The 24,017-nt window shown below is 42.9% G+C and overlaps 1 protein-coding gene across 1 annotated transcript in view; it reads right to left on the reverse strand.

Moving 5' to 3' along the window:
• Positions 1-24,017, reverse strand: part of abs (ATP-dependent RNA helicase abstrakt) — a 216,328-nt gene that overhangs the window by 31,009 nt on the left and 161,302 nt on the right. The window contains exons 11-13 of the mRNA XM_050193326.2: positions 15,406-15,609; positions 7,911-8,007; positions 1,418-1,567 (exon numbers count right to left, since the gene is read on the reverse strand). Coding sequence (XP_050049283.1) covers positions 1,418-1,567; positions 7,911-8,007; positions 15,406-15,609 — 451 coding nt within the window. The remainder of the gene's footprint in view (positions 1-1,417; positions 1,568-7,910; positions 8,008-15,405; positions 15,610-24,017) is intronic.

The raw sequence follows: 24,017 nt of genomic DNA on the forward strand, positions 1-24,017 counted from the left end.
CGATGTGGGCACCATGTTTCGCTTCAGTGGCATCCGACGTCGCCCACCAGCTTGATTTCGTTTCGCTTTCCCGTCGCCCTCTTAAGAAGCTTTAGCTCGGGCCCAACTCTGACGCGGCCTATTCAAATACATGTAAAATGCAAAAGCGTTTTTCTGAGATAAATCCTGGACCGATTTTAATGAAATTTGTTGCATTTGAGACAGAAAGCTAAATTATAGTGGCTGTTGGAAGCGTAATTTCAATTTAACGCCTGAATTTTGTTAAAAAGATTTTCAAAAATTCAGAAGTTTGAAAAAAATAGGAGCACGAAGTTTACAAATTAATGGCTCTGTATCAAAAACCGCTATCGTGGTTCTGTAAGCGGAATCTATTAGAACATTCAAAGCGGACAAATTCGATATGCCATTTTATATCTTACATGAATTCGTTACGTTTTGTACAACGATTCTGCAAAAGCTGTATTTCCATATTACTAAGTATTTTGAGATTCATATGCAACATATCAATTTTGTCTGCTTTAGATGCACTAAATGATGTAATTAACATAATTGTGATATCGGTTTTCATTGCTGAGTTGGAATTGTAAACTTGATAGTTTCATTTTCTGAAAATTTTCCATTTTTGCCACATGTTAATAAAAAAATTAACCTCCTAAATAAAAAGTTCGAAACCAACAGTTACTAGACCTTAAGTTTTTCTTTTAAATGCAACAAACCTCGCCAAATTTGGTGCAGTGGTTGCTGAGAGAAACGACCTCTCCTTTTACATGTATTTAGATAGGAGCACCCGCGCTAAAGCTTCCTCTTAAAACAACACGCAATAGGAAAACAACAAAATGTGTTTGGGGCCGCCGGAGCACCACCAGCTCGACACGTGTTGGCGTCTTGTGCCGTAACGATCCGCGCGAGGCTTCGCATTACGTAAATGTCAACAATAGTAATGTCTGTCAAATTTTTTTTTACTTCGGATCATACGTTTTCCCAGTTAGCATGTCTTTCTCGCGTTTTTTCATAAAACGTATGAACGAAGTTCCACTGCATATGCCAATGAATTAAACTTGGGGGAAGAGGCAAAGAAAGTTTAGCTTTAGAAATATGTTTACAGAGAAGCAAGCGTAATAATGTCAGTTGCTATTTAAATGCCATGTAAACAGCCTTCTCATGCTGCTTAGTGGCAGTTTCAACAGATGTAGAACTGTGAATGCACAAGAAACAATGTCAGGATATTGTAGATGAATGATGATACAATGAGAATGCGGATTAAGTACTCAAAAAGCTTGACAAAAATCAACAGACGCTGGGTGCATCTTCCACACAGAAACATTTCAGGATAGTTTCAACGCATATAAAATTCGCAGCTTCTAACAATGAAGTATCTCTACAGCATGCAATAAGAATAAAAAGAATGTGCCCCTACCATAGTTTTCAATATCTTCTGGCATGTCATAATTTATGACATGCTGTATGTTCTCAAAGTCGAGACCCTTTGATGCCACATCTGTTGCAACCAAAACATCTTTTTCGCCCCGCCTAAATGAATCCACTGCTCGTGACCGCTCTTCCTGATCTGCAACAGAACAGAGAAATTGACGTTATGATTTGCACATTCTGCACAGGATCAAGTGTCTTATTGTGATTCTATGAAAGATAACATCACAAAAGTGACAATTTATAATTACACTCTCTTAATACAGTAATGTGATTAGCGAATGTTGAAAGCCATTCCTAAAAGGTAACTAAAAAGCTGAATTGAAATGTTAACATTTGTAAGCATTTGCATATGAAAGCATTCATTTTTTTATTTAGCCACTTGTTCCTTCAATGTGCTTCCTAAAAAATATGTAAAGGAAATAGCTTCCCTGAAAGAGTGCTCCCATTATTTTATTATTTTCTTACATGCTGCAGGTATTTATGTTGATCAAAATAAGTGGCGTTGATCTATTTACTTTTTACGCTTCTGACTTTATGTCCATACCTACATATATATAGTATATAGAGAGTAGAAAAAAGGAGTCCACATGCAATAAATGTATGTTTAGTTGCTTACATTTTGGCCATAGCACGGCCTTTGGCAGAATCACGGCCGAAACGTACGCAATAAACATGCAATTTTTCGTATGTGTGCTCCTTTCTAATCTACATGCATACCAGACCTACAGAACATTCTGTTTGAAATGACATATATATATATATCTTGTGACACTCTTACGTGCGTAGTGGGTTTACGCCCCTACAGGATGTGGGGCATCCAAGACGTGTGAAGGAGGAAGATGACATGCTAGCTGAATCTCAATAGGCGCTCAGCTGATCAAGGCCATCACGACTAACTCTACCTGGCTTCTCATCCACAAACAAATGGCCTTACGGAACACACAAACAGAACTCTTACTAACATGCTGTCCATGTATGTTGCATCAGATCATAAGAACTGGGACAGCATGCTGCCTTTCATTATGTACGCATTTAATACCTTACAGCACGGGCTACAGTTCCTTCTTTCTTTTTTATGCTCGTTCACATCGTTACACACTAGAGATTATCTTCTCCTTTTCAAGCCACGATAATCTTTGTATATATATCCGAGACCATCTCTCTTGCTGAAGAGGCCCGACGACTTGCTTTTTTGTGCACTCTTGTTTCACAAGACTGCTCGAAGGCACGCTATGACTGCAGACGCCGACACATGATATATGACCCTTGTGACTTAGTGTGGCTGTGTAAACTAACAAGGAAATGTGGATTATGTGAAAAACTGCTGGCTCACTATGTTGAACCCTATGTTATCACTGATCATATAAGCGAATTAACCTACCGCATAGCACGCCTCACATCAAACGGCCGATGGTCAGCAAAGATTGAATTCTCGCATGCCGCCAATTTAAAGCCCTTTATTTCTCAACAGCCTGTTTGACTTGCCCAGCGGGCTTTGTCTAAACGGAGAGAAATGTGATACTTTTATGCGCGCAGGGAAAACACGGGGAAAGTCGGGAGATGGAAATTCAAGATGATGAGCAAAACAAGAACAATGTAAAATCCCTCGCAATCAATCCCCAAGCGCACGCTCCTGAAGTTAACCTGTCGCTCCTTAGGTTAGTTCTGTTGCTCAACTATTTTCGATTCGATTCTATTCACTACCTGCAAACTTTTGGCACTAGCATGGGAACACCATTCAATCCCACGTATGCGAACATTTTCATGAGACAGCTTGAGGCAGACCTGTTGAAATCCTACCCTTTAAATCCCCACACCTATCGTCGTTACATTGACGACATATTTATAATATAGGAACACGGCACAAGCGCGTTAACAGACTTAATTAACCATTTCAATCGCTTTCACCCGAGTATTAAATTTACTGCTCACCACCCTCCTAGTCAGATCAACTTCCTGGACACGACGGTCTACACAGAAAACGGAAAACTGAGAACGACACTTTACCAGAAGCCTACAGATAGCCAGCAATATTTATACTGCAAGAGTCATCAGCTGCGACACTGCAAGCAAGGAATTTTTGTTGGACAAACGAAACGAATAAGAAGAATCTGCAGCAAAGACCACGATTATATCCATCAACTAAATGACCTTAAAACAACGCTAGCGGAAAGGAACTATCCCCAAGTTGCTCTCGATAGAACTTATGATGTCATGTCAAGATTGGAGAGACAGTCGGAATTAGCGAAGAAACAGCCTACAACAGAATCTGACGGACCGCCGGCCTTTGTAACAAAATATTCTAATGCACTCCCAAACATAAACAACACCCTACGAAAATACCACCCAATATTATCAAGTAACGAGCATCTGAGAAAAGCATTCTCGGATGTACCAAGGGTTACCTATCGCCGTAACAGGAACTTTAAACACATGTTAGTGCATGCAAAAGTCAGCCAACAGCATTCCCCCGTAATAAAAGCATGTTGTCGCCCCAGGTGCAAAACCTGCAGGCACCTTCAAAGTAACATTAAAATTAAGAGCACCGCAAATAGTTATACACACGAAGTCAAATCTAGCTTCACTTGTACAAGTTCGGATGTGATTTATATGCTTAAATGTTCCTTCTGTAATATATCGGTGAAACGGGACAATCAATGAATGTCAGATTAAACCGACATCGCCCGGACACAGCTAAAAAGCTTCCCAAAGCCGTCGCCAAGCATTTCAACCAACCAGGTCATAACTTTGATGAACTTAAACTCTACATCTTACAGTCAAATTTCTGTTCTGAACGAGAAAGAAAATACAGAGAATCATACCTTATCCATAAGTTCAAGACATTGCAACCAATAGGCATAAACGTTTCAAAGGGAGCTTTAGAATCTATTCGCTATGTTAAATTTCAAGCTATAGGCAACAACACTTAGTTTGGTTTCTTGGCGTATCCTTTTTTTTTTTCCTTTCCTTTCCTATTTTTTTTTTCAGCAGGCGTGTCAGAGCCGTTGACACGCCGGCTAACACGCGTGCATTGACACGTGGTTAGCAGACGGGGGGAAGAAAGGTCAGTGGCACTTGATTACATCGTATTCATCAGAGATGTACCTGTTTGAGGCAAAGCTGTAACAATGTAGATAACCATCACTTTCACAACACTAGTCTTGTGTTGTGTGTGCACAAAAATTGTGCTTTGCTCTGTTTCTTGCAGCAATAAATCAGTTGGCAGTTGGTGCCTTGTGTGTGCGTCTGTTCTTTTATGTGTCCCATCTATCAGAATCAGAATCAGAATCAGTTTTATTCATGACAAAATGAGGATAATTACAACATATGTATATACAGAAGGAGGTCCCGTAGTTAGAAACTGAAATGGGACCTTCCTTAGCAACCAAGAACCATGCTTAATAGGAAAGGAGAATTGACTAGTATGAAATAAATGGACGGATGTTGCATGAGTTTCTGCACAACAAAAATGTGCCGGCCAAGTTGGAAGGGCAAGCTTACAAATAGTGTTCTGCGTTCTCGGGTTAATCTGATAAAAGCCAAAAAGCACTCAGAATTTCAGGGCCCTAGTTGTGATCAAGTGATCATGCCATGACAACATTTGAAGAAAGAAGTGTGAGAAGCTGAAGACAACAAAGAACAAGCTCCTCGCACAATCTGCTCATCAAGCTGAGGTTCCTAAGGAAAAATCCAAACAAAGTGTTCTCACTAATTAAGGAACTGAAAGCTGAGCTTTTTGCTTGATGTATATTGTATCCTTGTCATGTCCATAGCATTCCATCAACTTAGTGGTGGCTGCAGGTTCTGCTAAGTCAATAGAATGATGCATCTACGACAACCTTTGTGAGAGCCATTGTAACGACAAAGAGAAGTGCTGTGCAGTCATTAACAGCTTCTGAGAGTACTACGCTGCTGTTGCAGAAAGGTGAAGCCATGCCATGCAGTCAAACATTCCTCACAATGTGCACTACACCAGCGAGTCATTAGGGTATCACGCTAAAATTGTGAGCCCAAATGTGAAGGCAGAACAGCCAGCAGCATTCTACATGGATGAGCAGGTGTTTTATGAAGTTTTACCACAGGGGCACAACACTACCTTACCAGCATGGGAGCTCTCAGAATACCAGGCATATGCTGTCCAAGAAGTTATTGAGCCCATAGTTTTCTGGTGGATGCACAACCAAGACTGGCCCGTGCTTTTATGTATCACGGCAATTCCAGTATGCCCTGCTAGCATTGACAGGGTGTTCTCAATGTTTTGCTCCGTAAATCGTAAACATCACACTCTAATGACTAACTACAACATTGGTAAATATGCATATATGTAACAATATAATGAAACCAGTAACATCAACACTTTACTTTGGTATATTGAATTTTCGTTGTACTACTGAAATTAGACATTTTATGCAATAAGTACAGTTATCAATGGATTTGTCTTACACAAAAGAGGCAATAAATATTTTTTAATTATCAGGCAATAAAAAAAACGAATTTCAATGACAGAAAAAAAAAAAATTCAGTTTGTTGAAATGGAGAGTCAGCACCCACTCCACCGCTATGGTTGATAGTGCTGCCTGTAGTGGACCGACGCTATCAGTGGACTGTTCTCCACACAGTTTAACCAATGCAGCATCAAAATACATTTGGCGATTTAAGAGATGTGTTCGCAAGCAACCGCATATAATTCAAACATTTTACTACCTGCGCCCACGGCAGTTTCCATTTGTTGGCTCTGTATTCGGTCGCAGCGGCAGTGAAATTTCGTTATATTGAAATTGCTTATGAACACACTCCGTTATATTGAAGTTTAACATAAATGGTGTTTCGTGCACAGAACACTCTAAAAAGTTAAATACTTGTTATATAGAAAATTTCGTTGTATCAAGTTCGTTATATCGAGGTTTAACTGTATTACAGTAAAGTGCAATGGTGATAAACCCTTGTGCTATTATAAATGTTGACTGTAAATAAGAAAGGTTCTTGTGGATATACTGCATTTCTTTTGCAATCAAGGTTGTTTTTAGTTATGGCAAAACTAAAATATGAATAGCGCTTAAAAGGCTGAAAAACATTGAATTTCATTGTGATGTAAAAGAAAGCTCCAATGTCCTCCAATTTCTGAGGAAAAGGTAAACTCCTAAAAACACCCTCTAATTTTAGCCCAATATAAACTCAGAAAATGCAAAACCCTACTGATGACACACTGGTACTACCAGCAATGATGCATAGAGCTGAACTGATTCTCATCACAGAGATGTGAATGGTTGAAAGGAAGATGCTGAAATGGATGTGTAAAAAGACAGCTTGGCAAAGAAGTGTTTTTAACTAGAGACACTACAGCAAAGTTTCAAGAAGGAGGCCACTTTGTGAGAGCCTACCATTTGTCCCAGGGCACATATAAGTCAGTCACGCCAAGCAGGACTTGACTGTCTTTGTGTCCACTTCCAAGTTCCTTATCACTGCCTCATAAGTGCAACAATCATACAATGTAAAATCTGCACATCTACACTGTGTGCATTGAAAATTTGAGATCCAGTATTCTGAAAAAAGTTCTGTGATTTTACGAGCCAAACCCATTGCCTGATCATGAGGCATGCTGTAGTGGGAGACTCTGGATTAGTTTGACCACCTGGGTTTCCGTAACGTCGGCACACAAGCATTTTTTGCATTCTGCCCCCCATTGGAATATGACTGGGAGTGAATTCATGACCTTGTGCTTAGCATTGCAAGGCCATAGCCACTGTACTACTGTGATTGGTGAGAACCGGTATGGTGTTCCTGACAAGCTAGAATGTCGAACTTATAGAATGGTGATCATGGAGACCTCGTAAGATAAGACAATAATATTTATTGCTCAACATCTATAGCAGTGGTAGGCATCAGAAGTTGTCTGATAATTTGCAATAAGCTTATTTGTTAAGTAGACTGCACAAAAATTTTGGTAACTTCAGGAGAGAAGCACACATCTTGAAACTGGTGCTAATCTCTGGAATACCAGTAAAAGTATTCAGTAAATGTTGGTTTATTAATACTATACTCCTCGGTAGTTATCAAAATTCCTAGTGTCTACATATAATCTCTGCCAGCAAAAATAATCCTTTTAACATGAATTCCCTATTTTCAATCACTAGAGATTGTCAAAAAAAAAAAAAAAAGCCAACTATGTATGTAAAGGCAGGGTCGAAAGCTTGTGGGATGCAAGGATCCAAGTAAAAGAATATTTCCTGGGCATGCAGCCTGGATTTTAAATGTTCTACCTGTACTAGAGTACGCAACCAACACAGTGTTGTAATGTTTTAATGGCTACAAGCTAAAACCGTGCTATTTGACTCTTTCATGGAACCTGTAAACTTTTAACCCTACCCATAAATTCAACTTTCCAGTACTTTTCCTTTTAAAAAACGCTCAAATCAAGAAACTCCATAATTAAAAATAGAAGAAACAGTGTGAAGAGCCATGAGCTGGTGCCAACTTGCCTTTGCCACCATGGATGGCCACTGCCTCCACACCTTTGAGCAGCAAGTACTCATGAATGGCATCCACATCTTGTTTCTTTTCAGCAAAAATAAGAACCTGCAAGGCACACAAAATAGTCAATTTGATATATACTGCTGCAAGATCTCTCTGAAGACATTTTTTGCCTTGTTGGTCAAAGTGACTAATGGCATTCAGCCCTGAATGGAACAGGTAACCAATTTTGAACATGGTACACAAATTGTTTCCAACAGAAAAGAAAAAGCTATATATAAGTATGTAGAAAGAACAAAGCAAGGCACACAAGTGTTACAATGGCAAAACACCCCCCAGTAGACTGCCACACACTCTTATCACAGGGATACAAAAATAAGTGAAAAAAGAAAAATGTCTCAGCCATTCGAAGAATTTGATGAGGCAAATGTGCACATTTTTAATTTGTATGAACACACTACGTGAGCCTTCTTTTGCGTAAAGTATCACGCGGAATCCACTTTTCACACGCATTTTGCGCATAAATCCTTAAATATGCCACATCATCAGTGGCGTACCAACTACGTATATCTCGAGGAGGGTGAAACCACAAATGATTTGATCTCTCTCTCTCTCTCTTTCCACACACACACACAGACACACACACACACACACACACACACACACACACACACACACACACACACACACACACACACACACACACATAGAGAGAGAGAGAGAGAGAGAGAGAGAGAGAGAGAGAGAGAGAGAGAGAGAGAGAGAGAGAGAGAGACAGACAGACAGACAGACAGAGTCAAACCCACTTGTAACAATATTCATGTGCCACGAAAATTCCACTGTTATAACATAACCGATAATTGTTGCAACCGAGTTGCATGACAAAAAAAATCAGAATGGGGGATGGCATGGCTGTTCTGAGAAAACTATAATGGCGGGGAGGCCAGTTCTCCTCCCGAGCACTTTCCTCCGTCCAGCTTCTGATAGTGTTGACTCACTTAACTGTTTAACTCTGCTTCCTGCTAGCTGCAATCGCGTGTTGTTAACAAGCCGCGGCTGTTGGCATTCAAGAATCACACTGCTATAACAACTGCAGACAACGGTCAAGAGCAGTAAGTGACATACGAGCTCTGCCGAGGCATCGCTTTAGTGGCCCCAAAAGGCACCTTTAAAAAATGTGGGAAGGTTGCAGCAGCAGCATCTTAGCTTGAGAAATCCAAAAGAAACGCTGGGACGAGGTCGCTACAAGCATCTCGCCACGTACTTCCCGCTGACTTGAACGAGAAAACCGCATGTCTGTCAGCCTTGCTTGCTTTACGCGAAGCTTGCCAATATCCTTCTAGTCATCCAGCTGCATCCAGGTGTTCAGCATAGTTAAGCGGAAGGTCCTAAGTGAAAACAAGCCCATGAGGGACTGAATCATCTACAGGACCTCCCACGGGGGCAATACTGAGGCAGCCTGCCCGACCGCGTCAGTGCTGCCGTCGTGGCCATCACTGTCGCTATCCGATACAAGCACGTTCGCGACGGTCGCCTCATCGGTTAGAAGCACTTCGTTTCCAAACCTATAGCAGTGTGCTTTGTTTTCAACGACAATATCGTGCATTGCGAATGATCAGAGGGTGGATCAGTCATGTTCCGTTTCGGCAGCGAGTCAAATGAGGATGAGAAACTACGAGGCCAGGAACGACTTCGGCACAACAAAGACAAGCACAAGTGACTTGATCCGTTAGCTTAATTGCGCAGAATGGGGGTCCAGCAAGCAATCTGGGAGCAGTGCCGGCAGCACTTGGGGAGGTCTATTCGCATTTCAGAGGGTGGTGTGGCGCAGAGCTATGGGCACAACCTATTCGTCTTCGAAGGGGTGGAAGGGCGATGGCAGAGATGCATGCGAGGCTGGCGTGGCATCTCTCCTAGAGAGAAGCGCGCGGCGGCAGTTGGGGTGGCAGCTGATCGTGCAGCGGCTTGCATTTTACTTTTTCTTTTTCAAGGATTTCGCGTTCCATTACCTTTTGGCACTGGCACCGAGCAGCTAGACTTCATCGTTATAACCAATAATGCGGCATGGGGACATTGTAGCAAGCAGGTTATTTCTCCATAGAAAGCATACAAAAGTTGATGGTGCAGCAACTTTTCATTGTTCTAACTGATACATTGTTAAAACCAGTATCGTTATAAGTGGTTTTTACAAACTAGTGAAAGAGCATAGAAATGTGCCAGTCAGTTATTTTTATATTTAACAGACATATACCTATTTATCAATCACATGTGGAGAAACACGGGGGCCCAAAAACAATTTGAATTTGCATTTATTTGTTTCAACTATAAAAAATCTCATGATGATGCCGGGACAAAAGGCAATGAGTGCCTGAAGAGGTCCCGGATCCCGCCTTGTAGCAGCAGTACAGCACACATAAAAATGCACATTTGCTACAAACTATTTCAATAATTAAACAAAGAATTGTACTTGGTGTATAAGTCTACAGCATATCGCTAGTTTAGGTAATAGCATTGTCAAGGTTATGGATAACTAAGTACAATAATCAACATAAATGACTTGCAATATTCACAAGAAAAAAAATACAGCAGATCAATGTGGGCGACATTGGAGAATTCCAACCCAATTTCCAGTGAAGCTGTTTCTTTGAAACAGTTGCAGTAAATGTTTCAATTGCCTATAAACTCTAAAAAGTTGCCCGTATATTATTGTTCCGTTTGAACCCTTGGCTGCATGTAATGCTTTGGAGCATTTCTTGTTGGGAATTATTAAAAAGCCAGTAATTCGTCAACATACAAGTTACTTCGCCCTAACATTTACCATAGTGTCTTCCTTCCCTTCATCCCCCCTCTCCCCCCACCACAATTTCCGCTTGATTTGATATTCGTTGAGTCCACAGTTCTCCCAGGGTAGCAGGATAAATTCTGCTTTGTTGGTAAAACACATTCATAAAGCTCCAGGTCGCTTGCATACATAATTTACTACAAATGTCATAATTAGTCCCCTGTCTTTGATGTTTACATGCATATTGCCTAGAAGGGGCCCTTTTTTTTGCCAAGTACAAACAAAGTGTCTTGTTTAGTTCGCTGAGAACATCGCGAAACATTTCATGCCGTAAGGCACACCACTAGTTGGGCGCCGCTAATTATGATACTTCATCCGAACCTCCCCCTCACCCACAGATTGAATATAGTAAGCTGACTGTTTTCAAGTACGCATATAGCTTTCCCAAGAAACTGGGCATGTTGCAAGTAGTGCAAGGTGACATTCATAAAGGTGGGAACTACCCAGAGCCAGGCCTTCTCCACAACGCGAGCGTGTATGCTCAATCCCACGCGTCGACTTTTACAGCGCCTCTTGAGGAGGCACAAAAGACAATCCTTGCTGCCTAAGCAGATGATACGTAATAAAGAAGGGCATTACTTCCGTGGCCACTCCACTAAAAAGGATAATTTAGCTTCAGCTGTAGTTTTGTTAGACTTTCAAGCATGCAGCCGAAAGTGCCCGCTTTCAAAAGTGGCGGGGGGGAGGCAAATGGAGTACTCTGCCCCCTCCCCCCCGCCCCCTCAGCAAATAGGCCTATGCCCATCGTGCAAATAAAATCATGGGAAAGCATGCATTTTCAAGTAACTGTTTGCAATTTTCAATATTGCAGCTTCCTGTTACATACATTTTTTTAATGCTGTATATAGCAGTATCTGTAGAGGTAACACTGAATAAACAAACAAAATTCTAGGAACACATTCCTTTTATAAATGCTTGTTTCCTGTCTAGATCACATTTACCTTTTTTTTTCTTCTTTAGCCTCCAAGAAGTAATGCTAGTTTGACATAATTAAATATGCAATGTTTGATTTAGTATTTCGTTTTTATCTTGTTTATTATTTCACATAGTAGTTCCAGCTGCTCTAACTGCACTCTATCCTTTTTCCCATGTTTATGAAAAGTAAACAAAAAAATTTGTTGGGACAAAATTCAGCAACCGAATTCGATTCATCATTTTACTGGTCATTCCACTATTCTTGATGGTTTGCTACAAATCCAATTGTAGTAGGAATGTTTATATACAGTGAACTCTCATTAAGCCGAACTTGGTTAAGCAGAATTATCACATATAACGAACAACATGGGAACATTTGTTTGGTTTTCCATAGACTCAATGGAAAAAAAGTCCACTTAAGACGAACCACCTCAGAGGTACTCTTCGGTTAAGACAAACATTCGGAGTGACTGCCACCACTACCAACCCTGGAGGCTAGGATGCCTCGATGCACCGCGCCTGGGAGCACGCGCATCAAGGCACCCTACTGAAGGTCTGCGGTGCACATAGCCCATAGAAAGAGGCAAAAACGAGGAGGAAAGAAAAAAAGTTTGTGACGTTTCACTTAGTGAATGCGGGTGACGCGCAAGCGTAGGGGTGCTAAAGCACACACGAAAGTATCGGCCCTCAGTGCGCCTAGACGCCTACAATGTCCACATCACAGATTCTATTCAAAACAGGGCTAGTGTGGCAATGCCATATACGCAGCAGCTGCCCAGAGTAGAACGCCCCCTAGTAAACATTCGCTTACTAACTAGATTGACAAGTATGGTGTCAGTGCGGACAGGCAAACAGGAACACATCACACTTGATGACTGCGGACGCTCACTGTCAGAACGCTGGTGTGAGGAATCGCAGCAGCAGCAGCAGCAGCAGCGAGTGAAGTGACCTTCATGCTGTTATCGCTTCAACACAAACTGAGTGGCGAGAACACAGCGCACGCAAAGCTACGAGCCATCGGCCTATTTAGACTGTGTCCCCAAAGCAGATCACTTTCAAGATAAAGCCTGCGTGTCCTAAGTACAACACCCCCCTTCCTCCCCTCCCCTGGTGCTATGCGTGCGATGGAAGATGGCGCGATTCTTCCCCATTTCCTCCCTTGCGCACGCGAGACTGAGTGGCCATCGTTGGCTCACTGTTGCACGCTTTCACTTGCACACACAGTGTATACAGTACCCGAGGACAATGTTATCACGAGACGAATCAGGTACGTCCGTATCGCAAAGAAAACCTATAGCAACTGCTAGAGGAGGTCAACCCAGCGTGCCTCTGCCTACCTTCCTCCTTTGCGACGCTTCGCCTCGTTTCTCCTTCCCCACTTTGCTCAATGTCAGCTAGAATTTCCTCTAGGTGGTGTTGCTTTGCCGGGCGGTCAGCGCACTGCTTCATACTCTCGCTAGCTCAGAGCCTGCACCGATGAGCTATGAGGTGGCAGATGCCTGCCTGAACTCTCTCCAGCAGCACGAAGGACAGAAGAATTTGAAATGTCCTTAGGTAAGATGACATCGTTTGTGACTGCTCGCTGATTTGCACAGAAATGACAAACATCCATCATGGACTGCATGAAATCAAGGAAGAGTACCCGTTTGAAGACAGTTTTTTGTTAAGTTCAGATAAATGAATGCTTTTTATATTGTTTTTCTCACGCTGTAAGTCTATTTCATTTACGGTTTTGAAGTAAGATATTTGGATGTACCTGGTGATGTTGCCAATTATTCTTCTGATAAGATGAACTTCTGATAATACGAACAAATTTTCATGGTCCCTTCGAGTTCATCTTAAAGGGAGTCTACTGTAGTTTGTTGCTCTGCAATTCAATTTGATTGATATCCAAATAATGACGCACCATGTTTGCACTGAAAGCTATCTTGGGATTTCATATGGGTAGCTTGGCAATAAAAAAAAAAGCTATTTTTCAAAGCCTGCTTTAAACTTCCGAATTTTCGGTAACCATGTTATGTATAACTGAAATTTTGGCAAAAAGAAAACTAGGCCATAGCTTAGCACCACTAACTCTCTAAGTATGCGATACCATACTTAAAATGTGATGATTGTGACATCTCCACAGCTGCATCTGCATGCGTCCAGGCGACTTTGCACACTTTCATTTATCAAAGTGATGTTTCTATACCTCGTATCTCTTACAAACTTGCAATTTCGGGCACACTGTGATGCGCTTGCATATGTTCAACACTTCTCAAGTCTTATGTTAAATGCTTCCAAAATGTGTGAAGTCCACCTACAATGCCAGAATACTGGCTGGTGTTATAATGATAGACTTAGGGTGCACATATACTTGCTAAAGGTCTCTGCATGTAGCCATTTGTTTGTGAGCCCATAATTACTGAGTACACAACTTCAGGCAGATACCATGAGCAAGATGAATAAAAGATTTGCAAAGTCTTTGTCATCTATAAAAGTCTTAACACTTGTATTGAGAGTGTCTTCACTATTGCTGCACTGCAATGAGGTCAACTTAATTGGTATGAGACACTGCAATCATGGTGATGATATCGCCTATTCTTACTTCTTTGTTTTCTCATGTACTGTTACATTAAGACTTCACAAAAATTTGTTGTCAGTTTTTAGTGATGTGTTTGCCTATTCTCGACTTGACCCTGTTTTTATGCTTTTTCCTTCACATTCTAGGATGTGCCGACTGGCCTAACTCAATACACTTCCACCAGCAGATTCCCGTTCAGCACTTTTGGTTTGCTGGGAACTAGTCTGATGTCTGACTGAGCAACACAAGCCCCCCTTTGCAGCAAACAAAGTCTACTTATGACTGAGTGAACTTCCTGGGAGTTTTCTCCTGTGGACCACCACCTCGGTGCCATAGTCCTTGGTTGCACCTGTCTTTTGGACATGTTGGTGACCCATTATGACCTGAGTGCAGAAGTTCTCTACAACTTGCTGTTAACCGACTATAGCACCACTTTTTGCATGTTGCAGAAGGGGCACGAACTACGTTTTTCTCCAGATAGATTTTGACAAGCCACTTCAAGGCATGTTAGCCTGTAATTCCCATAGTACACAACTAGACAGGATATGCAAGCTGCTGGTACATTTATGCATTTACTTTTGACAGAAAAAGTAAACTGCAACCATACATCTGCAAATGCAACAGCCAACTGCAACACTAATACCACTAAAACATTTACAAGATAGCATCGTGTAGTAAGTGCCAACATTCCTACTTCATAAGAGCCTATAAGGGCCTGTAGTATACAGTTGAACCACCATATAAGAAACATGTATATAGGAAATTATTAGATATAACCAAGTAAATCTAATAAGTTTATTGCTGATCTCAGCATGTAACGAATAGCATAAGCTTAAAATACTAGTGGACATAACGAAGGTAGTTCTTGTGGGACGTGATTTCAATATAAAGTGGTTCAACTGTATTAAACAAACGCTGATAACACAGGTTTGTCATTGGTATTTACATGTTTCTCAATATATTGTTTCCATTCCTAGTGAGGAGCTTTTCATAATGCACTAGCACATGACAGAAAATGAATCAAAAACTACAGTGAGAAGCATGCATTCCTGCATGGTGCCTGCCAGTCTACTTCACAGTCCTAGCACCCCATTGATGCTACGGCAACACACCCAGATCATTTTGCTCAGTTGTCCCAATACAAATTGCTTAAAATGCAGAGCCCATCTTGTGCTGCACTCACTGGTGGTGCTGTCTTCTGGAGTGTTTCGAGCAGGTGCACAATCTTGGCCTCTTGCTTGACATACTCGACTTCCTGGACCACATCCAAGCTGGCTGCCCCTGCCCGCCCTACATTCACTGTAATGGGTTTGACCAGGGCACTGCGGGCAAAGTTCTGGATCTTCTTGGGCATGGTGGCCGAAAAGAGTAAGGTCTGTCGCTGGCCCTGCCAAAAACAAGGTTCAACATATCATTTCCAATGGTGTAGCAGTTCTCAATATTTTTATAATCATGCACTTTCAAAGCATACTTATAAGGACTCAGCTAAAATTGTTGTCAACAAATAATGAAAGTGGTAAACAATTTCAGCAGGTTAAGGTTTTGAAATATGTTCTACACATCCTCCTTTCTGTACTTCCTTTCAGTGAAGAGAGCTGATGCTTGTTTACCTGCAAGAGAGAATGAACCTGAGCAGTCCACATGATAAACCCACACCTATATACCCATTTTTCTTTGAAGTGCTAGCCATTTTAAGACAACCACAACTGTAGAACACAGCACAACTACCACAGAGTTTCATACTAACAGTAACTAAGAGGAAATCAGTGACAGCATCTGCATGCACTGCCAGTATGACAGCTACTACAGCGTGGAAATGATATAGAGCCCAAGAATTTATCTAGACTCGTCTTCATGGCTCTGAATAACTATGTAGTTCCTTACTTGTTGAAACAAATGTTGTCATTGCAAATTAGCTGCAGAGTAATCATTAGCCTGTTTAATACTGAAATTTCTGCTATCTGATTGCTTTCAAAATATTCCAAAAAGTATTTTATAGAAATTACCTATGGTGCTACTGCCCAAATGTCATGCATATATCCGATTCAGAATCAGCTACCTGGATTCAAGAGTCATACTCAACAGGCAGCGAAAGCCCATGTCTCCACAGAAGCTTGCTTCTGTGATGGTGAGATGCGATTACGACGGTGTTTTAAATATTTTTCTGTACATGCTAAACGGACACAAATATCAAGTGCTCTATTAAACGACGCAAATTTAAAAACGAAATCTTACTGCTAAATCTGAGCAAAATGAAGGCAGCGGTGTGTGACAAGTATTCCTTTCAGTATGCTAGAACAGAAGCGCATGTCACAGTATCTCTTAGCACAATTTTTTATGAGCGATACAGCTCTATTAATAACACAGCCTTGTTGTATTGACATATAGAAGTTCAGACTACAAAATTATCCCATGTTTCAAGAGATATTCTTGAGACGGGAATCCAATGACAACCATGGCTAATGAAAGAGTGCAGCTGGCACCAATGCGAATAGATCTAGGACTACTAGCAAGATGGTGGCCCATAACCGAGAGAAAACTCGCAGATGCACATGAGGGGTGGCGATATCGGTGGCCAATTGCAAAGCACTTTATTCCTCGTCTTCCACACGGTGCTTAGTTTTTTACATGAACAAATTGATAACCGTGCACTGAAGCTGAAACCTAATTTTGTTCCCCTGTTTTTCTTCTTTGTGGTTAGCATTCATATTTACTTTTGACTATGTAGCCACCTTTAAATGCATGTTTGCACTGATCGGGTGTGCATCCTTCGATGCAAATGCAGTCAAAGTGGGCACAGTGCAGTGGCACTAGTGCCGATCAAAGTTGCACATTTAAGCCAGCAGCATCACAGAAGGAAGAATGTGTGCATTTTTCATAGTGACCTGAGACAAGAAAGGCTACAGTGCAGAAACAGGATGGCAGTGAGAAACATACAGTGCTGCACTTCTCGCCTCCCTGTTCCCATGTAAGATGAAAAACCAACTAGCTGAGATCCCCTTCAAGTGTTTAGGGTAAAGTTTACTGTAACCTAAGTTTCCTAGCTGTCAGACACCTGTTTAAAGCTGCTTCTCACTGCATTACAGACATATATTTTAGTGTGTCCAAAAGGCGTCGAGATAAACATTTCAAACATGGTCGTACTTTGGGCAACGTCCGATTTTTCGGACTCCCTAAGGGCCGCGAAAACGTCAGAAAAATCGGGTAGTCCGAAAAAAATGCATGCAAGCTTAAGCCTTTTGCTGTCCCCAAGGGCTCAAATCGCCACAGGCACAGTCGAAACAGCTCTGAAGGCCTGCGAGTACACTTATTAGGTGTACCGGTACTCGCACTCTGACAGGAGACAGCGGATGCATGCGTGTATAATTAAAGAATACGTAGTGTGTTCCGTGACAGTAGCCCCTTTCCACTCTTAGAATGCTTCACCGCAATACACTGCATATGCTTTATCGCGTAACACCGCTGTACTGCGGCGAAGCTGACTTTCAAGAACCGGCATTATGCAACGCAGTTAATTTAAGCGCTTCGAAGCCATCGGCGAGGATGATAAAGGCGAAGTGGGCGCCATTCCAGACAACGGCGAATTCCTTCAATAAAAAAAAAATTCACCGACGATTACGATACTTCCTACTGCGAAATTTGGGCGGAGGAGGAGGAGGAAAAAAAACTTTATTCTGGTCCTGTACAAGCTGTTGTTACCTACCTAGCTAGTCCCATGTTGGGACCGGGAGGTCAAGCCTCCTAGCCCTATCACGGGCATACTGGATAGCCATGACTTCAGGGATATGATCGTGGGATCTAATTATTCCTAAAAACCGATTCCGGCAAATTCCAGGGCCGAGCGACTCACACTCCCAGAGCATACGTTCAAGCGTGCATATCCCCCCTTTTGCATGCTTTGCATATAGTATTAAAGTCTGCAGTGTCATACCATGCCTTTGCTTGTGCAGGTGAATAATAAGACCGTGCTTGAAATTGCCTAAGCATAACTGCTTGTGCTCTGTTTAGCCTATAGTGAGGGGGTGCAAACTCCCTCCTTCCCATGTAGTAATGTTTTGTAATTTCATTGTATGTAATGAGCGTATCTCTCAGCTCTATACGTATTTTCATTTCACGATATATTGGCTTGAGTGGACAATCGGTCTCGCGCGGCACGTTGCAAACGGAGCGAAGTGGGGGGCCACTGCCTCGCTAATCTGGAGATCGTGAGAAGCTGCCGCCGACAAACCTCCCGGACGATGGATGGATGGAAGGTAGGAGCGTCCCCTTTGAAACGGAGTGATGGCAGTTGCCACCAAGCTCAGCTATTTATTTTTGTTTACCTGTGTTGTGTGTTATTAAAATTTGCCATTTTCTTTAAATACGTCTTCCTACCCTTTTAACCTTGTTACCACCTCTCTGCTTTTGAGCCCCCAATCCTCCAATTGCCTTTTGCTAATTTCCACCGCATATTTATTTACATGACTATTGTTATCTCTGAACCCTAGGGCCTCAGGAAGCGTGACTGTGCCCGCATCGACATCGGGATGGATACCACCACCTTTTAGTATGAGGTGTTCTATTGTTTCTACATATTTACCACACACAGTACATGTGTCTTCTTCTTCGTTAAATTTCATTTTATAGCTCCGCGTTCTAAGACATCCTGACCTAGCTTCAATGAGTAGGGCACTGCCTCTTGAGTTATCATAAAACGCTTCCTTCCTGATCTGCTGTTTCCAGTATCAATATAGTTCGACACTATGCTTCTTTTCCATTGAATTTATCCAATTTCTACCTTCGGCGTTTTTAACCTGTCGTTTAATGCTCTGTCTTTCTTCGCCCTCGTGTCTGGCATACTTACTGGTTAGCTTCCTAGTTCTTTTCCGCCATTGTGAGTCAACGCTCTTTCTGTATAGGTATTTAAATACCTTAGCTGCCCACCTGTTATCGTCCAATTTCCTCAGGTGTTTTTCGTATAAGATTTTACTCTGAGCTTCCCGTGCTTCGAACGATGTCCAGCCCATATCCCCCTGTACTGCTTTGTTTGTGGTTTTTCCGTGGGCACCTAGTGCTAATATTCCCACAGCTCTCTGATTTCTAGTCTCGACTGAACCTTTGCCCTTAAACACAGGACCGCATTTTCGAAAGTAAGCCCCAGCACCATTACTCCCTTCCAAATACCTCTCAGTACCTCATACCTGTTGTACCCCCCCAATGCCCTATGTTTCATTATCCCGGCATCTCTTAGCCCTTTTGCTATGAGAGACTATTTGTGCTTTTCCGTGTACATCTGCCCTTTGTTTATCCATACCCCGAGATATTTGTATTCGGCCACTCGGGGTATTTCATGGCCTTGTATTGTAAGCTCCTGAGCAGTTGTATCATTGAAAAACATCCCACCAAACTTAGCTGCACTAAAACTGAAACTTAAACTGCGTCCTTCGTCCCCACAGTAATTAACCAGAGTTTGCAAATCTTCCTGGCTATCTGCTAACAGTACACTATCGTACGCATACATTAAACTCAGTAGTCATTGCTCAACAACCTTTCCGCCTAATCTGTATGACAGATTATACCCTAGATTGCTTCCTTGTAACCTTCTTTCCATACTTATCATATAAAGCATGAACAGCAGCGGTGATAGAGGACAAACTTGCCTTAATCCTTTGTGTACCTCGACAGTTGTCGTACTCTTAATTGCTTCCTATGTTAATTCAACATTATTTTCTTGATATATTTCCTGTAGAAAATCAATTACCTCATGACCGATACCTTCATCCTTTAATATGTTCCACAGGAGTTCCCTGTTCACATTGTCATATGCACCGCTTATGTCCAGGAAGGCTAAATACAGAGGTCCGTTTTCTGCCTTAGCTATTTCTATGCACTGGGTGAGCACGAACAGGCTATCATCTAAGCGCCTACCACTTCTGAACCCGTTTTGAAGTTCTCTGAGTATTCTATTACTTTCTACTCATGAGTGCATTTCTAACACGTTCACTGCATCGTGGCCCACCGGTGGGTCACGCAACACAGTCCAGCCATGCTGGCGCAAACAACGAGGCGTGTCTTGCAGTGCGGCGACGATATGCTTCCACAAATGCATGAAAATGCGTTTCCACTATCATATCACAGATGGCAGTAGAGATATAAAGCGCGCCTGTATTTACTGACATTGGTGCTTGCAATGCGTCTGATGATAAAGTTGACGGCTATCAGGAAACGGCGCAGAAAATGTTCCAGCTACCCGCTCCAGCCTTTTGTTCGGGCACTTTCCACATGTGCAACATACTTTTGAAAAGCGCTCACAATGTGTGCAATAGCTCAGCTGAAGAATTAGTCTGTCCTATGCGCAATAACTTGGCTCACTCTTAGGGCCAAGCCTCGTGGTCCTCATCCTTGTGCTTTCCATTTTTTACGAGCATTCAAAAATCGTGATGGACTGTCAAAAATTCGATGGAGGTACAAAAAACCAGAAGAAAAGACCCTGCGGTGGAAGCCGATCTGCCGGGACACACGGCAGCCCAAATACGTTGCCATCCACTTCGTGCGGCACAACTTCTGCTCCAGCGAACGTTGAGTGTTCAAGCAGCGACGATGACAGCCTTGAAGAGTTATTGGAAAGTTCTTCTGAACTGTGGGATGGTGAGTCAAGCATTTGCGGTGAAGCGGTATCTGAGGATTGGGAAAATGGTGATGTTCAGGCTGCATTACCTGCCGAAAGCTGGAATGCGATAACGACTAGAGTTAGAGCGATGTCGTATTCGAGCCCTCCTGTGCTAATCAGCCTCCCGACTAGCAACGATGCTCTCAGCTTGTTTTCTCTTTTTTTTACTGATGACATTTGGGACATGGTGGTTCAGGAGACAAACAGGTATGGGAAGCAGTACATAGACTCGAACGTCCTACAAGAGAAATCGCGTGTGAAGAAATGGACTGAGACAAACAGGCAAGAAATGAAAGTGCTCGTTGGTGCACTGATCTGCATGGGTCTGGTAAGGCTTCCTAATCTGCAGCACTACTGGGCAAGAAGCGATCTGTACGGCGTAAACTGCATTCGCCAGAACATGGCCCGCAACCGGTTTCTGCTGCTACTAAGGTTCTGGCATTTCGCAGATAATGAGGAACTGAGCGCACAGCAGGATTGTCTCTATCGTATTCGATGCTTGATGGAAAAAATTAATCGCAATTTCTGCTCAGTGTTGGAGCCAGGCAAAGAGATTGTCATTAACACGATGATTTCGTGGCGTGGGCGCCTCGCCTTTAGGCAATACATCCCTGGTAAAGCCCACAAGTATGGAGTCAAGCTATACAAGGCCTGCATGTAGGAGGGCTATACATTGAAAGCGCAAATATATGCCGGAAAATCTGGCGCCATAGCGGGCATGGGGCATGCCGAAGAAGTAGTAGTAAATTTGATGGCTGGCTTCACCGGCTGTGGTCGCACACTTTTCGTCGACAGCTTCTACGCGAGCATGCCGCTTGCGTCACGCCTGTTGAAAGATGATGCATTTTTATGTGGCACTCTCTGACCGAACCAAAAGGGGCTTCCGAAAGAAGTTACACAAGCTACAGTAAAAAAAGAGGAAGTCGTCGGTCTTGAATCCCACAACGGCGTAAAGGTGCTGAAGTGGTTGGATAAACGGCCCGTTCTCATGATGACAACGGTTGCTGAGCATGACGCCAGCCTTGTTGATACCGGTAAAAAAACGAGAAAGGGTGAGCCGATCATGAAACCGCGCACAGTCCTCGACTACAACGTGGCGAAAAAGGGCGTATACTACAGTGACCAAATGACGTCCTACTACTCCTACCTACGGAAAGGGCTCAAGTGGCATAGGAAAGCTGCAGTGGAGCTCATCGTTGGAACTGCAGTTGTGAACGCATGGGTTGTCCGCTCAATGGCGGACGGTAAAACGTCGCCAATCATCGAATTCCACGAGGAGTTGGCACGCGCACTCTTAGCCACAGCTCAGATTGAGACTGAAAGGACACGCGGAACAAAGTGCACCCATACGCTGGAAAAGGCCGATGGACCTGCACGGTCTGTCCGAAGGAGATGTACTGGATGCTACGCATCGCTGAGAGCTTGCAGAAGTCCAGAGCAGGCAAGGGTAATGGCGAAGAAAGTTGTTACATTTTGCGCAAATTGCACGGGAAGGCCATTTATGTGTTTGCCATGTTTCAATCTTCTGCACGAGCAGAGCTCCTGAACATAGACTATGTTTTAGACATCGTGAGCTGGTGGCACTTAAGACGTTTAGTTGTAAATGCTGTGATCTGAACTGTTTTTTGTTTCTTCTGAAAATTATTCTGGAGGTACTTCAATAAAATTTTGAGTTTGAGGTCTTGTTCTTGAGTCTTGGTGCTTAGCGAATGCTCAAATCAGGGTCACGTGGTGTTGCCCCACAAAGGGGAGCTGGTCGGTGGGTAGTAAACGTAGCAGGCAACAACTTCAAAACGCAAACTCTTTATTGTGGAAACTTGTGCATGCCCAGGAAAAGAAAGAAGAATCGAGGGTGCGATAGCAACAAGCACCTCTGGCACTTGTTCGGACCAGAACGACCGAAACTCTTGGCCACGCTCTAGTTACATAAAGCAGATATTTTGTAGACAGAAAGGGCGCTGTTTTTCAAGGACACCTTTGAGAACGCGCTTCGGTCGCATTCACTGGGGATGAAGCGCGCAGAGTCGCGGTAATAAATGACTCGATAAATTCTCCAGATGCCATATGCTACAAGGATCCATTATCCATTTTGTTTTTATGATCCATTTGGTCCTTTACGTCAGGTCATTACTGTTCAATGACGTAGCTGTGCCGTTCAAACGTCCGTGGGAAGCAACCTGACTATTGGCTCATTGGCGACCGGACCACACTATTGGATGCACCTTGCAGCCCATACTGAACCACAGCGCGCAACGAATGGCGAAGGCTATCGTCAACGCGGGTATCTGCTGCTTTCGTCTGATGATTCTGTCAGATTTACGTCACGTGAAATGGAGCAGAAAATGGACAATGGATTCTTATAAAATGCGCCCCAGGGGAAGCAACTTCCTGGAAATGCACGGGCCAAGTGAACCACGTGATGATTTTCTGCACTAGCATACATCATTGAAGTAGCCCGCACAAGCTGCGACCGAAAATGCCAGTAGAGCGATCTTTCAGCAGGCAGAAAAAACAGCCTCAGAAGTGTGCCCCACCAGTGTGTCACGCCGCACCCACGGAAAGCATCGGGTGACCCACCGGTGGGCCACGATGCACAAAGATCAAAACTATGATAAGGGGCTACGCAGTGAACGTGTTAATTTCACCGCCTGCATCGCCAGCCTATATATAACTGATTTTATCGTAATTGGTCGGAAGGATTTTATGTTCTTATCACCTTTCCCTTTATAAATCAAATTCATTTTACTCTATTTCCAGCTGTGCGGAATTTGCTTATTTGTTATGACTGCCTCCAATGCTTTTATCAGCGTTTCCTTGCTTCTTGGGCCAAGTTCATTAGTTAACTTGATTGGAATTTCGTCTATCCCTACGGACATGCATTTTGGAACATTTGCTTCCGCCTTTTTCCAGTTAAGATTGGTCAGTTCTAAGCTGTTCTAAACACGATACGTGCTACTTCGGCGCCATCTCGTAGCCACCGGTGCCGCACTACGCTTTTCTTCTCGTGCTTTTGCCACACACCCCTTCGCTTTTCGCCTCATGGTACCGCTGTGCCCTCTTCTCCGCTTTCCTCCTCGCACCTTTTCTATCTCGCCGCTTTTTTTTTTTCATCCCCACTGCTCGCCTCGTTCGCCCTTATTTTTCAC

Source organism: Dermacentor andersoni, chromosome 1 (assembly GCF_023375885.2).
Source record: "Dermacentor andersoni chromosome 1, qqDerAnde1_hic_scaffold, whole genome shotgun sequence".
Classification (NCBI taxonomy): domain Eukaryota; kingdom Metazoa; phylum Arthropoda; class Arachnida; order Ixodida; family Ixodidae; genus Dermacentor; species Dermacentor andersoni.